Consider the following 18,434-nt stretch of genomic DNA (forward strand, 5'->3'; position numbering starts at 1 on the left):
CAGTCACTAAAATATAGCTTGTGTGCTACAGAAAAATAGCAAATGTAAGGATAAAACTGTTAGATTACACTTATTAATCTGCTTTTCCCACAAACTTTTTCATCATTTTTAGCTTGCTGGATTGGTCTGTGGGTTTATAATCAAATTGCACACAAGTTTACATGATCAAGGCTTCCTACAGCAGCTTCATACTGTTGGCTTAATTGTTCAATATGAAGGACTTCTCAGCACGTATAGTAAGTATTACCCTGGAACAACATTGCTTAGTCATTTTTGTGAATCAAGAAGTTTACCCAGTAGATTTGAATTTTAACTTTCATTCACTGACTTATTGAATCAACAAATGTTATCCTAATAGGAGAAAGCAGATTTTCATACAATATTGCAATTAAAGCCACCAATAAAAGGCTGTACATTAATTCAGCACCATAAATTATAGTTAGTTTTTCAGTTGAAAACCCTTTCTAACTATTCTATGTGGAGTGCTGAACTAAAACATCGTAAACATAGGAGATTAGTTTCCACAATAGTTATTGTGACTTTTGATATAAAATACTGTGTGCTATACTAGTACTAGTGTTTAACCTGATCCAAATAATTGGTTTATACAACTAATGCATGTGCCCAGTTTAAGTAGCTACTAAATCATAATGTGCTTTCTGTGGCCTAAACTTAACTAGCAAGTTGTTGGTCTCCTGTATAAATGAGTTTATCTCACCCAATGTTCTTCCCTGTGATGTCTGCCAAACCTGACTGAGATCACATTTTTACAAAGCAATCTACTTCTTATCATCCTTTCACATATAGACAATAGCTAGTCAGACATATTTGCATCTGTTAACGTCTTTTATAATGTTTCTGTACAGGTGAGGAGATTGGGATGCTAGAAGATATGTCTGTGGGCATTTCAGATTTACAAAAAGTAATATTTAAAATCACTGAAGCCAAATCCAATGACTTTTTGCCTGTAATAACTGGAAGGCGGTAAGTGTTGTCTGATTCCTGAAGCACAAGCCCAGAGGTGTGTGCCTGTAACTTACACTGGTAAAATCAAGTGGAAATCCAATTAATTCTTATCTAGATTATTTGCTTAAGGTCATACAGGACATACAAAGCAGAGCTGGAGGTTAAAAAAAATTTAAAAAAAGTTTTTAATCTTTACTACTATTACTTAACACTTGTACTACATGTGGAGCAAAGGTGATGTACAAGTCTCCTCCACTTCACTCTGTCTTGGAAAAAACTTCTGCCTGGCTCCAGGAGTACCCCAGTTGTTGTCTTTCAATCTCAGTAGATCTCCACATTGTCCAAAGTCTTCCTCTTTTGCATTTTCCTTGGGTTCCACGTGAGAGCTTGATGGAGTATGCTGGATGATAGTTTTCCGAGTGTGTGGCCTAGCCATCCCGACTTTCTTCTCTTGACTTCAGTATCAATTGGTTCTTGTCCTGCTCTGTTCCGAAGCTCCTCATTTGTGACAAAGTCTTGCCATTGGATATGAAGGATGTACCTCAGTCATCTGTTTAGGATTCTTTACCTGTGCTTTAAATATTAGTGTATACTGCTTCATAAAGAACTAGAGTGTAGTACACAAGTGGAATACAGTAATAATGTTTGCGGCATACAGAGATTTATTATTATTATTATTATTGTGCAAACCCCAAACTTCAGTTGTTTTTTGGTTGTGCTGGAATTATTTCCTTTATTGCTATAATTCTTAAGATGACAGTAAATTAAATTCAGTTAAAAGCAGCAACTTCTTAGAAAAGATGTATTGCTACTATTGGGGAAGGAGGCACTATTCACCATGATTTTTCTTTATTATTCCTGTCAGTTCGTTCTCATACTGTATGCTTTCCGAGAAGGGATTAAAATAAATAGCCACGAAGGTCAGAGCAAGATGGGGACACATTAGGAATAATTAAGAAAAATTATGGTGTATAGAGTAAACTATGAACAGAAAAAAAATACATCCTTTGAAAATCATTCCCATCAAAAGTCTTGAAAAAACCAACAGCCATGGTTAATGGCTTGTTGCCATTACTGCAGCTGATTGAAATGTCATGCTAGGAAGTCCAGATTTTGAAATAGACATGGGCTTTAAGATACCCGAGGGATTATGGCTAGATAGAACATACAGTTGTCAGGAAAAAGAGTTCCTGGCTGTCATTATTATACTGTACTTTCTGGTGGGTGGGCCACTGTATGAAATTGGTAGTATCAGTTTATTAAAAGGAAGCTTTACATCTGCTGGGCCCCATTCCATGTTAGAGATGTGATGCACAGGACAAATCAGGGGTACAGGAGGTTAAGTGTGACGAGCAACAGCAGGGTCACAACCAAGTTCTGATGATTATTAGAAACATTTCTGACAATAACTTTTGTCCTTTTGGGGGTTAATCTTATATATTAGAGGTTTCTAAAGTGAAACTTAGAGACACTGGAGAGATACTGGGTGGAAAATTCATTTACCTTGGTTTATTATAAAGCTTGCAAAGTAAGAGTATTATCTGTAATTTGCGTTCCAGGGAATGTTTAGGTACTCATTTTATGTATGAAAACAAGTAAATGCAAACATTGCAACACTTTGCTGACGACACCACCTTTCAATAAAGAATGTTCAGTCTCACATGCTACATACAAAACAAGAAAAAAAGTAGTATTTTAAAAATTCCCTGGCACTTTTCTTTATTATACATATTAACTGTGAGGTATGACAGTGTGGTTTATTAGAAAGTGTGGTTTATTTTTTGGCTAATGTTTTCTTATCATCAGTGCATGGTTAAGTTACAAGGAAGGTAAAGTTAAAGAGATAATCCCATAATTTAAATCTGCAATAACTAAATGTGATGTGATTTTTTTAAAGTATTATTCTCTAAAACTACTTGGTTTTTCTGTTGCAAGAAACACTATTAAATGCTGAAATTTTGCAATGAGTTTTAGGAACACAGGATATGAAATAAGCTCCTGGGTTATTAAATCCAGTCCCCTGCTTCCACAGGAAGCCCCATTACGTAAGTTTATCAAGCGCTATCTTAAAACTAGTTAAGAATAGCAAGGGCAAACAACCTATAGCAGGCTGTTCGAGAAGCCCCTTTCTCTGATGATTATAAATCTTCTAATTTTAAGCAAAATTTATTCCTGACCAGTTGATACATGTTTGTTTTCTTGCAAACATTGTCCTTTCATTTTAATGCTAATCCTTTCTCTCCCTGGGAAATGTACTTTTCTAACCCAAGTTAAATCCACTAAGCCTGTCTTCACTGAAGTCAGCCATCAGGGAAATAAATTACATGTCAGAAAGAGACTGTTTTATTACACTTATTTAAATCAAACCAGTAAAGCAATAGTAAATAATTCTCAAATTACTGCTTTGGATTACAGTGATTTTTGTCTTCTTGCATGACTTCATTGTAGCTTTTGGGCTCTGAAGATACCATATTATCCCAAATCTTTCACAAAATAATTTGAAAGGTAATTTTTGTCATTGTGCAGTTCAATGGAAATTGACAAAGTTACAGAAGAGGGTACCACTGTGGAGATTCTGTCGCACGCATGCCATCCAACCCGCCCCCTCCCCACACACACACTCACACACATGGAAAAAATATCATGTGTACAGTGCCAGTGTTTTCCATTTGTCATATCCAAAGATAACCTCTTACAATGTTCCGTTAGATCAGCGGTTCCCAAAATTTTCGGCATCGTGCCCCCCTTTTGATTTTTGAGAAACTCTTCCAGCCCCCCTTCTTCTTTACCATCATCCAACCCCCATAATAAAAAATTCAATTTGTAATTTAAAATAAACACAAAAACTTGATATAAAAATGTTATTTGAAATTAAAAATAAGCACAAATAGTTTTTCTTGGCCTCTTGTGGGTGCCTGATGCAGCCCCAGTAGGCCAGCTGCCCACCTGCCTGAGCCCTGCGCTGCTAGGACCACCCATCCAAGCTGCCCAAGACACATGCCACCGGGGCTAGTCGCCTGCCAGCCGCACCCCCGCCACACACCCCAGCTGCAGGCCAGCCACCTGCCCACCAGCCGCCTGAGCCCCTCACTGCCAGGGCCAAACACCCACCCACAAGCCCCTCTGCCTGAGCCGCTCCCTTTCCCCAAAGCCAGACACCACCAGCCCTCCCCTCTCATCCTATCCCCTGATCCAGGCACCACCAGCCCCCCCTCTAACCCCATCCTCGTCTCCCTCCCTTTCCCAACCCCCACTCGCTTACCTTTGCAGGAGGCAGCTAGCTCCACATGGGTCTTTGCCAGCTGCCTGCCTTTTATAGAGGCTGCGTTGGGTCACCCACATAAAATGGCAGGGGCTAACAGCTGGAAGCAAAGGCCATTTTTTTTTTGCTTCGGGTGAATGCTGAGGGGAGGCTGGGTTGCCTTGTGCCCCCCTGGGAATTTCTTCACACCATGTTTTATAGCCTAAAGATATAGAGATTCTTGGATGTGAAATGCAATGATCATGATAGTCTTTGGGACTTGATGTTTAGTACCACCTATTCTTACAATTAGACTAAGTCAGAATTTCTTTTCAGTCTCATGCAAACATACCGTCCTAGCAAAGTAGTAGTGCAATAGCTTTTGACAGTCAAGATTCAGCAATTAGAAATTCCAGTCCACGCGCCAAGGATGTACGCAGAGATTATCTGAAAAAAGTTTTCTGCTCAAGCAGAAACCTCATCAGCTCTGTACTGCTTTAAACGAGGGAATTAAATACAGAAAACGTAAGTTAGTCTTATCTGAAGCATAGAGACTTCTTTTGCTTTGGGACTTGCATAACTAGTGCACAGCTAATGACACTGCTCATTGAGGATGCCAACTTTTAATAGAGCATTTGCTGCTTGATAATACCAGATTTGCCATAGTGCTAAATGAGCTAGGGCATGTGTCACACCACTGGCAGAGTCCCCACAGGTGTGGTCACTAGCCTGCTGTACTGGAGCCAACCTTCAGATCCTGCATGCTTCCAAGCACACTTGTTCTGGGCAGTGTCCGTAGCTCTGTTTGGCCATCTATGGTGGGGCACCATGATCCAGCTGCCCAGATTTCCAAGACCCTCTCCACGTTTCTCTTGTAGCTTATACACACTGTCTCGAGACCTCCATCCACGGGGGCATGCTAGGTTATAGTTTAATTCCCGTGGGTCCGCATGACAGATCAGGCAAGAAACACAGAGGCTCTACAAAAAAACTACTTAAACACCCCAACAGATTATTCTTAAACACTGCAAAGATATAAAGTTAGGGTTAGCACCAGAATCCATGTTTGTGTAAATCATGTTTGTGCCCTCTAGTTTTAAACTGGTTTTGTACTGGCATTTGCTTCTGAGGATACTTTCTGTCCAAGGAATGAAGTCCTGGTCCACTGAACTTGGTGTAGATTTTGCCAATGAGTGCAGTGGGGCCAAGATTTCACCAAGGGTTTTCATGGCATACAAGCAACTATGCACATTGTTTTAAAGTGTACTTCAGGCCAATTCAAGTCCCACCCCAATGGAAATGATGGTGCAGCTCAGCACATGTTGTTTTAAGATTTGAAGAGCCTTCATTAATATTTCTAATGAAATATTAGAATAGCAAGTGATAATGAGGCAAAAGGCTCACCCTTAATTTTTCTACTTCTCCCTCTTTTTAATCCTTTTTTACAGTTCAGTGAAGACATTATTATCAAGACCTAGTTTATAATTATATTACTGATCTTATTTCCTTATGGACATGCTATGTTTTCAAAAGAAAAATAAAATAAGACTTGCAGTTATAAGGCTTAACACAGTTAACAGAAGGGAAGCAAGTTGATTTCTAAGTGTAAACATTCTTTGCTGTGGGACCTAGGAGGATGATAGTTTAGATTGAACAGCTAGATAGTCTCATCTCTTATGCTGCCTTTTATTTTCCTAGTGAACATTATATCGTAGAGGTCAAGCTGCCAGCAAAGATGTTTGAACTGCTGCCACAAGAGATCAAAGAAGGAAAGCAGCTACGAGTGTACCCAGTCCTCTTTAATGTTGGAATCAATGAACAACAAACACTTGCAGAGAGGTAAGGCAGCACCTTTAAAGAGAAATGTATTTCAGTTTCCGCTTCTGGATTTTGTGGTAGTCCAGACAGTCGCTCATAGGAATCTTGCATATTACTTGTCCTCATTCCAGTTCAGATTATTTTGGTATATATTAGAAAAATAAATCAGATAAGGGAGAAGATCAGATGGTATGAACTAAAACAAACAATGCAAAAAGTCAGGAAAAGGTGTATGATATGTATATTAATCTGTTTCCTACAGGTAAAGCGTGATTTGTCCTTTAACATACACACTTAGCTCTATTTCACGCTGACAGAGCAATGTATTCTCAAGAGTAGATTTTGGCCCTTATAGGACACTCCTGGAAGATTCTAAAACCTCTTAATTGGTTATCAACAAGAAGTTCTGTGGCACCTTATAGACTAACAGATATCTCAATATCTGTTAGTCTATAAGGTGCCACAGGACTTCCTGTTGTTTTTGAAGACTAACTTGGCTACCTGTCTGATACTTAATTTGTTATCGTCACACTTGCAGCAGAAATGTTGGGTAGGTTACTGGCACTTGGGGGGATACATACTTTCCTCACATTGATGATATGGGGCTGATTAGTAGAGGAAGCAGGTGATAAATTGGTTATGGTACAATGGCAGGAATGCTTATGTTATATATTTCTAAACTTTGAGGCTGGGTCTACACGTGCCCCTTCCTTTGAAAAGGGGCATGTTAATGAGTGGGTTCGAAAGATGCTAATGAGGCACTGCAATGAATATGCAGTGCCTCATTAGCATAATGGCAGCTGCGGCGATTCGAAAGTGCGGCTTTTTGACTCACATGCCGCCCACGGAGACGGGACCTTCCGAAAGGACCCCCCCCCAGTTTTTGAAAGCCCTTCTTCCAATCACCAGATAGGAAGAAGGGCTTTAGAAAACAGGGGGGGGTCCTTTCGGAGGGTCCCGTCTCCACGGGCAGCACGCGATTTGAAAAGCCGCACTTTTGAATCGCCGCAGCTGCCATTATGCTAATGAGGCGCTGCATATCCATTGCAGTGCCTCATTAGCATCTTTCGAACCCGCTCATTAACATGCCCCTTTCGAAAGGAAGGGGCATGTATAGACACAGGGTGAATGTATAAATATGTCTACCCACCCAGAATGCCTAGCGACAGCCTCAAGGTAGTTCTATACATAAGCTAATCACACTGCAGCACAGTTCCTGTCAAAGATTCACCAACCTAGTCACCTGCTTCCTAGGGGAAGGATTATGCTGTGTACTGTTAAATAATTTATGTGACTACATGGAAGAGCCTCCAGGGTTACATGCTGCTAGTATTTTTGGTGCACTGTCCAATTAGACAAAACTCATTCTTATATATTATTTGTATTATCATTATGCATAGAGCTCTCGTTATGGTACCAGATGCCAATGTGCTGTACAAACACAAAACAATAGATGGGCCATGTCCCAAAGAGTTTACAGTCCAAGATTATGCCTAAAACTGTAGCTGGAGTTCTGTTTTCCAGCTCACGGAGACAAGTCCCCATGCTAGCTTTGACAGAGTTGGCACGCTAAAAATAAAGTGTACCTCAGCAGTGGAGGGGTTAGCTTTCCAGAGCCCAGCCAAAACAGCAGTCTCTGCGCAAGCTGGAATTTAAATCTCCAGCTCTCCAAGAATACATACTCTAAGTATGAGATAAGAGATTTTGGGTGAATGAACAGCTGGACAGGGGAATACAAGGAAACACTGACACACCAGTAGCCTAATCTTTGTCAAGTGTTTTGTAGCCAGCAAGGCAGAGGAGAGTTTTAGGGATTAAAACAGTAATGTTGTAGCATTGTAGATGTTTATAGGGGCAGTGTAAGAGAAAACATGAAGCAACTTCAGAAGTTTAAGGTGATGGAGGCTGCCATGGGCCAATCGGAGGCAGGAGTTGACATCTCAGTAGTGAAATGGAGGTGATAAGTAGGGTGGGAATATGCTGTGAACAGCCTTAAAAGTGGAGACAAGTAGCTCCTCTTTGATGCAGTAGAGAAAGGGAAGCCAGTGGAGGGAAACAAATAAGGAGGTGACATAGTTAAAGTAACAGGCTCAGAAGATTGTTTGCAGCATCATTCGGAATGGATATGAGCAGAGCAAGATTGTATTTGACAAGACTAGAGACAAAGCTATTGTAGTAATCGAGCTGTGAGATGAGAGCGTGGAAGAGAGTTTTAGCTATGTAGATAGATATGAAAGGCTGGATCTTAGAGATATTAAACAGAAAGAATCAGCCAGATTTAGACATAGCCTGCATGACAGGGAGGGTGGTGCCGTTAAATGCAGTCACAGTAAAACAGCCTGGAAGTCACAAAGGTGTGGGTCATAGTGCTAGGCCACTTTCAGACAGCAAAGGACGTAGCTTTCTGGGCAGTTGCTGATGCAAGTAAGAATCCCTGCCAACTGAGTCCAGCTGCTGAAAAACAAATAGAGGAGTCCAGAAGAACCTGAGACTATGAACCTTGATTATATGCAGCAGATACTCTAAGTATACTCTAAGTGGTAGCTATAAGTTCAGCATGCTTGCCTGCTAACACAACCTTCTTGTCTAAGTTTGTTTCAGCTGCTAACTTCAGCTAGAAACTAGTATAACTGAGCAGAGGCATTATTAGGATCACATGTGAAAAAGTTGTGAAAGTTGGTGATGTCTGAACAAAGGCATACTGTCATTTTCAGTTTCCACAGCAAATTCTTTCACAAAGCCCATTTACTGTGTCTACTGGGGAGCTGGATTTGGAACATAATAAATAGTCATGAGATGGAAGTAGGATTGTTGTCCATGCTAGTTCTTTTCTTTTCTTTTTTTCTTTTTTTTTTTTTTTTGAGGATGATCAGGAGTGGCCTACACTAGTATTTTTAATGGTGTGATGTATATATGAGGTTATTTATTTTGTGTTGTATCTGTTTAAACTAATATTAAGGGGAAAAAATCAGTTATTTGTTTACATAAGAAATCTGTAGCTGAGAATGTATTTTGTATCTTGGTTTCAGGAAAGGAGGTGGTGGGATATGGATTTGTTCATAGATTTTGCTTTATTTTTATTTCCAACTGTGTTCTGTGCTGTTTAGGTTTGGAGATACCACTTTGCAAGAAAGTGTTAACCAGGAAAATTTTGAACTTCTTAAAGAATATTACAAGTTGTTTACTGAAAAAATGCCTCCTGATTGTAAGTATACAAATAATATCACATTCAAACTTCTTGTAACAGGAGTTAATAGATGATAGGCCACAGCAAATTGTAATGTTGGAACTTTAAAAGTGTTATTGTGCAGCTCCTGTTGAGATCTCAGTCCTACAACTTGTTCCAAATAGGTGGACCCCAGGCTTACGTAGGCAACCAATGAAGTCACTGGGATCCAGCCACACAGCAGGTCCATCCTGCCAGAGGTTACAGTATCCAGGCCACAGCAGAATGGTGAAACAGTAATCACTGGACAAATTATAATGTTTTGCATATTTAGTAACACAGTATTTGCAGTAATATAGAGGTGACTTGACACCTACAGTGCACAAATACCCATCAGAATTTTGAGTCATTTAACACAAGTCATTCACTTAATTTTTATTCATTTCTGGATACATATCCACATGTATAAAACTAAGTGAACTGCAGATATTGACCCTATAATTGGGTCCCAGTGTAATGCCCAATTAAGATGATGAAAGTTGATGAAAAGATTAGCCCTTACATGCAGATGGAATACACTGGAAATACAATATCATAGACATGCTGTTGTATAACTTTTAATTTTTTTAAATCAAACATTGTAAAGCCCCATTAGGTCATCTAGTCCTGCGAAAGCAGGATTATATGCTACATTATGTTCTCAAGTTCTTTGTCTGGTGCATCTAGTCTTAAACACTTTCAGCAGTGGGGTTTCCATCACATACTTGAGAAATTATTTCAGAATCTAAAGACCCCACCATTAGAGTTTTGGAGGCTTTGTAGTGCTATTCACCCTTCATTTTTGTTTCCTCAGTGTCAAAATGTTACTTTTGCACACTTGCACCATCCTTTCTCTCATATTTTCATGTGTACATAATCTTAAAATACGTTTCTATTTCATGTGACTCATCTAGTGTGATTTGGGTGACAAGGATGAGGACTTGGTTTAGAATCTGTCACTTATGTATGACCTTAGTGTTGCTACTTGTTCTTTGTGATGCAGACTTCATCATGATAATCTATACTTTTTGTCAGTGGCAGCTTGGTCATGTCACATATTATCTGTATGTATCATTTTTTTCCATCTGTAAATTGTGGGTAGCCATGTTTACCTACCTTTGTTAAAGGCTTAGTGATACACAGATGAAAGGTGTAAGTGTATATTATTGTTGTTATGACATGTGATCCTTATTTTTTATGCAGAATACAGTAGCCTTTGGGCTAGTATTTATTGCAGGCTGCATATAACACCTTCATTCTGTGATCAGTTTCTACTTCATGTCTAAGGGTAATTTAAGGAGTTATTTTTAACATGCAGGACATAAAATGCGTTGGAACCCAGTTACCTCAAAAGTGCCTTTTTCTGCATTTGAGATTGTCAGAGGCACTTGTTATAACTCCCACTCTTTTCCACTGCCAGGGCTGAGGGCAAGGTGATTTCTGTGAAGAGTAATCAAATAGTGGTTAATCAGTTTTATTGTGTTGACCTGCAAGTCAGTCTGTAAGGCTGAAGTGTTCTTAGTTTTTTTTTCTAGGGGGTAGGGTGAGTATCAGAGTGAGGTGATGGTGGGTGTGAGCTCTGTAAGGAAGAAGCTAGAATTTGGAGTTTATTATTCTTTCTGAACAGAGAACTGTTGCCTTATAATATTTGCACACTGAGTGTATGACATATTATAGAAGACTTCTACAGTAAACTTTCATATCTGGCATTCTATTATCTGTAACTCTCAAATAACCAGCATTTTAACCATAAGTAAATTTTAGTTATATTTTCCATAAGTACAGTACAGTGAAAGTAAATACAAATAAACAGTATAAGTTTACAGTGTACAATACAACTGTTATCGGTAATTTGTTTGCTCCTTAATATCTAACGTTGTTTTTCTTTAGTGTTATTCATTGCTAGGTAGACCTCTCTGTTAGGCAGAATATGTGAATATCCAGCAACTGCCCAGTCCCAGGGCTGCCAGATATGAAAGAGTTTAATGTATTTCATTTTATTACCATTGAACAAGAGCAACTTCTAAGTGATATATATGTGATTGCTATATATATATTTATATTGGTATATATATGTATATTGGTCTATACATATATTGGTCCTACTTTCAGCAGGGGGTTGTACTCAATGACCTCCTGAGGTCTCTTCCAGCCCTCTGATTCTATGATATTAATATCACAGGTGCAGTGTTGATATTCATGTGATAAGTAGGAAGTTGTAAGAGTCAGTCCCCAAAAAGCTTACATTCAAAATAAATGTGTCTTTTATTTATTTTTCCCCTACTGTAATAAGATAATCTACCTTTCCGTGACAGGATACAGAAAATAGTACCTAAACCATGTCTTTGCAACTCTCTCTAACAATTTTTTTTCTAAAAAAGGGAGATAATTGGAACATATTAGAGTTTGAACCTCTCTCACACAGCACCCTTGGGACCTGGCCAGTGCCAAGCAAGAGAATTTGCCAGACTATGGGAGGTCACTATTGTCTAGCGCAAGGGTCTGCAACCTGCATCTCCAGAGCCACATGCAGCTCTTTAAGGACTTCTTTGTGGCCCTGATGCTATCATTGCAAAGTTAAAACAAAAGTCCTCCTGATCATTTTCAATATTTCAATGAGCATCTTAAAGCCTAACAATGAACAAATCACATCTAAATAACAAACCATACGTGATCTCGAAATGTTGCGTAACTCCTCCTTTAATATGTGTGGTCCATTGTGGGATATGTTTGTATATTGTTCTTAAAATAGGGGTTACAAAAAGTATGGTTTGATGTTATTTATTAAGGACCGTCTCGTAGTCACATGCATTGCAGTTCTTGAATTATTGAGTTTCTACCTGAATTGGAAAATATAGCTCTTCTTGCTCTTTTGGTTGTCGACTTCTAGTCTAGCACATTACCAACACTTTCACAGCTCATTGGGCTCTTAGAAGACATTTAGGGGTAAATTAGAGTTAAATAACAGCACAGATCACTGAGAGCCAGGACTAGTGGCTGTGAACAAACTTTATGGGATTATGGCTACACCCATGATAAGTGATCATCTGGTTAACTAAAACCATGCTGGACGATGAATGTTGCAGCAGAAGAACATTCCAAATTATAATATAAAGGTGTTATCGCTTTTTCACTGTGTTAAAGTTTGAGCTTGTTGTTGTCACTTCAAGAACCTTCACCTATCTTTAATTATCTTCTCAGATTTCTTGTCATACTGCCAGCTTTCACACGCATGAGATGATGTGTAAACCCTGCGCTTCAGTACCCACAAAAAGGGTTAATGTCAGATTAACTATTCCCCATCTAAGGCTAATTAATTGACACTGGGGGGAAAAAAAGTCCAAAGCTCCAGACAGAAGTGGTGGTTACCAAAGATGCTGGAAACTACCTCACAGAGGCTTTTCAGCACAAGTCTGATAGACAGCTTAGAAATAGATTCAAAGCCCACATTGCCAGGCACTTGAAAAGAATTAATGCAGGCAGTAAAGAGTAACTGTTATAGGTTTGGAAGACCATGAGAATGGACTTTTAAAGGATGGGTGTACCCTTAATAGTCCTTTAAGCTGAGGGCAGGGAACCAAGCTTCCTCATAACACCACTTCTTGTTTCCTACAACAACCTACCTGTTTTCTTCGACGACATACCTTAGATATTAGACGTAGTCCCTCAGATGGCCACAGTCATCTTCTATTTGAAATTTCTAAACACTCATTTCTTCAATGATGCCCGCATGAAATTACCTACCTAACGATGGCTAGTCAGAAGGGTAGTGCGGTACTATCTTGGTCCATTGCTTGTCTCTCTTCAGGACTGGGATTGTGTCTTTCTGCAGATGTGGACCTTGTAGTTAGCATATTTTGAGCACTACCATAAGAGAATAACTATATAAATATTAATTGTTGCGTGGTCCAGTAATTTGCACAACTCCAAAGTGGCTTTGCTATTCATGAGTACTGGAGCCATCCAAAATTCATTCCCAGGCGCTTTCATACTACAATATCCCACCACTTATTTCTTCTATACAGGTCAAGATACTGAAAAGCAAGTCCACTTATAATCCTATACAGGTTGACTACATGTGCAGTATGAACTTCTCAGCACAATGCACTTATTTTTGTATTTTGTTTATTTTACAACAAGCTAATATATTCTTCTGACTTAGTTTTCATGAGCCAATAATAGCAATATGAACAGACGAGCTTTTTTTTTTTAAATGAAAGTTATTCACAACAGGTGATGGTCAGTGCTTGGCACCATTCCTCATGATTCTCACCTTCATCCCTACTGCTGCTTGTGGTGTCTTTCTTGCTGTTTGTGGCAATCTGAGTCAGAGGTTGTAGGGTCATGTAATGAATGTTATCAAGTGCACACTTCATTGCAGTTCACAATATAATTAGACTGCATAGGCTAGCAGGTTTTTTTCTTCTGCGATCTTTAACAGACACTGGGAATTGGGGTGTTCAGGTCAGTCTTTTTTTTCACTTTGACAGCTAATCAGAAAATGTTCTGCTGCTGCTGCTATAATCTGGCTTTGATATTTTGAAATAGACATCTTTTTAATCTACAAATGAGTGGAAACTGAAGCACTATGCAAAAGAGCCTCTCTTGTCTGAAGTTGCCAGAATTGTTGCATTAGCTCTTGCTAATGAATTTACTCACTACCTGCATGCAGCAATCATCTAAATAGGTGACGGGCTGAGAAACTCAGCCATTTCAAATGGCTGCACGGAGTGACTTTACCTCTGACATTGCAGCTCCTAATTTCTATTAAGTAATCCTCCAGATTAGTGTGTGTGTGTATGTGTGTGCACGCACAAACACTCATGCACTTTGTTAAAATAGATCAGCTGCTGCCTCCCCTGGGCCTAAATAACTAAATGAAAAATTTTCATGCAAATGGTAACCCCTAGTTTTCATCATCTGGGTACCCGTGTCTGAGGCTGGCCCGGAGAGGGTATTTAAAAGGGGTGAAAAATCTTAATCTTTTCCACTGGGTTCTTGTCTTACACAGATTAATACCCACAACAGTGAGTTTATGTTTTAGAATATTTTTTCCTTCCACAATTTGTAAAATATTTCTGATATTTTGGAGCATAAAGTTTCGTGGGCAAAGACCCACTTCATCAGATGCATGAGGCGGGGGCGGGGGGTTGGTTTCAGAAGGGTATTTAAAGAGTGGAGTCGCAGTAAAAGGGAGAGCCACAGCTGACAAGGTCTATTCAGCCAGGTGGAAATGGCCCAGTATCAATAGTACTTATCAAAAGAGGAAAAAAACAAGTCAGATCAGACGGGGATATGACCCACTGTCAGAGCCTAATGGGGAGATATTAATGCCCAGGGCAGAGAAGCTGTTTGTGTAAGCTGCAAATCACTCCCAGTCTCTGTTTAATCCTTGAGAACAACAAGAAGTCTTGTGCCACCTTGTAGACTTCCAGATATTTTGGAGCACAAGCTTTCATGGGCAAAGACCCAGAAAATGTCTTTGTTTCAGAAATCAAATGGAGAGAGAAATCTCTGAGCTGCAATTTATTTGCAAATTTGACTCCATTAACCAAGGATTAAACAGAGACTGGGAGTGGCTCGCAGCTTACAAAAACAGCTTCTCTGCCCTGGGTGTTAATATCTCCCCATTAGACTCTGACAGTGGGTCATATCCCCGTCTGATCTGACTTGTTTTTAACTCTTTTGATACGTACTGTTGATACTGAGCTATTGCCACCTTGCTGAATAGACCTTGTCAGCTCTGGCCCTCCCTTTTACTGGTACCCCACTCTTTAAATACCCCTCTGAAACTGCCCCACCCCCCACTCATGCATCTGATGAAGCGGGTCTTTGCCCATGAAAGCTTATGTTCCAAAATATCTGTTAGTCTATAAGGTGTCACAAGACTGCTTGTTGTTCTCGAAGCTACAGACTAACATAGCTACCTATCCGGTACTTAGAACCTTTCTATTAGTCATCTTGCATTGCTTATTAAATATTGGAGCTCTGGGAGCTGCCCTGTGATGTGCAAATATTTCAAAGTCACCATTCCTCTCTTCCATGTGTATGCTCTCACTGTCAACCACCTTTTCCTCTTTTACCCATGTCAGCACTCCCCCCAAATCTGCCTCTGATCAATACACTATTTATAAAATGCTACTGTGATCTATTTCATTGTGGTAATAATTTATAACTATTCTCCCATATATCATCGTCCTTTCACCTCATTTTTTACTGTTGTTTTGGTCTTTTCAGCATCCTTGGCCTTATTGTAGCCAGTGATTTTGTGCTACTTCCTCTTCCTGGACCACCCCCAAATCTGTGCAGGAATCTCTGGTTCCCTTCAGTAACTATGCTTATTTAGCCCCACTGCACTTTTTTCATCCCGTCATGTTTCTCTTATTGTAGTTTCTCCATTTCTGGTTAAGCCAGAGTGCTTCCTCTATAGAGATTTGCAGACTTTTGTTTTTGTTTCTCTGATGTTTTCTTGTTTGCTTTCTTCTCTCTCTGTTATTCTCTCTCCACCTTTTAACCCTTTATCATAATGCTGATATTCAACCAATCATTCAATCATTCATTTCCACTCACCCTCGCTGCTTTCTTGCTACCATAATTGTCTATACAGAGAAGATCGTGCACAGCAAGGTAAGGCATGAATTCACAGTTCACTAACTACACTGCAGGTAGTCTGTCTAAATACTCTTACTGCGCACATTGTGAGCTTTAACTTATTACATTTTAAGTGTAAGTGTTCTGCTGCACTGCAGGGCTTTTGCTGCACTGTAATGGTGTCATAGACTCATAGATGCTAGGGCTGGAAGGGACCTCTGGAGGTCATAGAGTCTATCCCCCTGCCTATCGCAGGATCAGCCCTGACTAAATCATCTGCTGCACTGCTACTTAGCCAGTCGGTCCCCAGCCTGTAACAGTGCTTGCGATTCTTCTGTCCCAAGTGCAGTGCACTTGTCCTTGTTGAACCTCATCAGATTAATTTTGGCCCAATCCTCCAATTTGTCTAGGTCACTCTGGACCATATCCCTACTCTCCAACATATATACCTATTCCCCTAGCTTAGCGTCATCCACAGGTTTGCTGAGGGTGCACTCGAGCCCCTCATCCAGGTCATTAATGAAGAGATTGAACAATACTGGCCCTAGAACTGATCCTTTGGGCATTCCACTTGGAACTGACCACCAATTATACATTGAACCATTGACCACTACCTGTTGGGCCTGACCATCTAGCCAGCTTTCTGTCCACTTTACAGTCTATTTATCCAACCCATACTTCCTTAACTTATGGGCAAGAATATTGTAGGAGACTATCAAAAGCTTTGCTAAAGTCAAAGTATATCGCATCTGTTAACTTCCGCGTGTCACAGAGTCATGTACCTCACCATAGAAACTAATCAGATTGGTCAGGCATGACTTGCCCCTGGTGAATCCATGTTGACTACATTCCCCTCTTCCAAGTGTTTCAAAATGGATTCCTTAAGGATCCCCTTCATGATTTTTTCAGGGGCCTAGGTAAGGCTGACCACTCTATAGTTCCCTGGATTGTCTTTCTTTCCTTTTTTAAAAGATAGGCACTATGTTTGCCTTTTTTCCAGTCATCAAAGATGTTGGTCAAAAGCTCTGTAATGACATTTGCCAATTCTCTCAGTACCTTTGGATGCATTCAATGTGGACCCATGGATTTGTTTGTGTCTAGCTTTTTCTAAATAGTTCTTCACCTGTTCTTTCCCCACTGAGGGCTGCCCACCTCCTTCCCTTATTGCATTACCTAGTACAGTAGTCTGGGAGCTGACATCGTCTGTGACAACAGATGCAAATAAAGCATAGAGTACTTCACCTTTTCTGAGATCATTGTCACCAGATTACCTCCCTAATCCAGTAAGGGCCCCGCACCCCCCTCCTCCGATCACCTTCTTATTGTTAACATGCTATAGAAACCCTTCTTGTTACCCTTCACATTCTTTGCTAGCTGCAGTTCTAGTTGTGCTTTCACTTTCCTGATTACTTCCCTGCATCGTCCAGCAATATCTCCTCCTTAGTCATCTGTTCCAGTTTCTACTTCTTATATGCTTCTGGTTTGAGTTTAAACTCACCAAGGATTTCCCTGGTAAGCCAAGCTGGTTGCCCACCATATTTGCTTTTCTTACTGCACATCGGGATGTCCACGGAGTGAGTTATAACACAACAAGCTGGTGCACGCTAGAGTAACATCCTGACTTTCCATGATGCAACTCACTGTGAACATAATAACAGCTATACTGGATCAGACCATAAGTCCATCAAGCCCCGTATCCCGTCTTCCAACAATAGCCAATGTCAAGTGCTCCAGAGGAAATGAACAGAACAGGTAATCATCAAGTGATCAATTCCCTGTCACCCATTTCCAGCTCAAGACAAGCCCCAAGTAAAGTTTCAGCTTCATTTCAAGTGTCTTCAGTTGTCTTCAGTTAAGTGGTGCTTACCAAGCAGAACCACCTCTTGCCTGTTCTTCCACACCATTTCAGATGTGGGGGCAGGGGTGGAGAGAGGGGTGAGATGTGCATGCTGCAATAGGTGGCAGAGTGAGGGCATGGAGAGAGGGAAAATTGAGGACCACAATTACAGCAGTGTTACTGAGCATGCTTAGTATAATCTCAGCAGCAAGTCGGCGGGGCAACCCTGTCAGCTCTCCCCCACACACACATCACTTCTTTCCAGGGGCTACTTAAGGCACTTGAAAACTCTGTTTTTGGCAGATAACTTAACAATTAGCTGATAGGAGTACTGTATCTAATTCCTATATAAAATATAGAAAATTGATTATTAGATCCATTCAGCTATAATACTAGCATATTCTGAAATCATGTGGCAAATCACATTAGATTAGGCTTAAAATTTTAATGTATATTCTTTGTTACTAATTTTGCAGAAAGAGAAACAGTTAGACCACCTGAGCACTGTCTCAGCCCTGGGAGTGGGGAGAGGTCTAGTGTGTTATAGCAGGGAGCACCTACATCTGGGCTCTATATAAGAACATCAGTAGGCCCATGCTAGGTCACACCAGTAGTTCATCTAGCTCAGTAGCCAGTCTTCCAACATATCCCCCACCTGATAGTCTTTTCCAAGCTGAAAAATCCCAGTCTTTTTACTCTCTCCTCATAAGGAAGATGTTCCTTACCTCTACACCTGATCATTTCTGTCACCCTTCTCTGTACCTTTTCCAAATCCA

At 40.1% G+C, this 18,434-nt stretch overlaps 1 protein-coding gene across 2 annotated transcripts in view; it reads left to right on the top strand.

The window, feature by feature from the left end:
• The window catches only part of INPP4B (inositol polyphosphate-4-phosphatase type II B), a 295,449-nt gene that overhangs the window by 226,599 nt on the left and 50,416 nt on the right, over nucleotides 1–18,434 (top strand). For both annotated transcript variants that reach the window (XM_074991914.1, XM_074991915.1), the window contains 4 exons: nucleotides 113–236; nucleotides 867–984; nucleotides 5,906–6,046; nucleotides 9,133–9,230. In XM_074991914.1, coding sequence (XP_074848015.1) covers nucleotides 113–236; nucleotides 867–984; nucleotides 5,906–6,046; nucleotides 9,133–9,230 — 481 coding nt within the window. The remainder of the gene's footprint in view (nucleotides 1–112; nucleotides 237–866; nucleotides 985–5,905; nucleotides 6,047–9,132; nucleotides 9,231–18,434) is intronic.

The sequence above is a fragment of the Carettochelys insculpta genome, chromosome 4 (genome assembly GCF_033958435.1).
Source record: "Carettochelys insculpta isolate YL-2023 chromosome 4, ASM3395843v1, whole genome shotgun sequence".
NCBI lineage: Eukaryota > Metazoa > Chordata > Testudines > Carettochelyidae > Carettochelys > Carettochelys insculpta.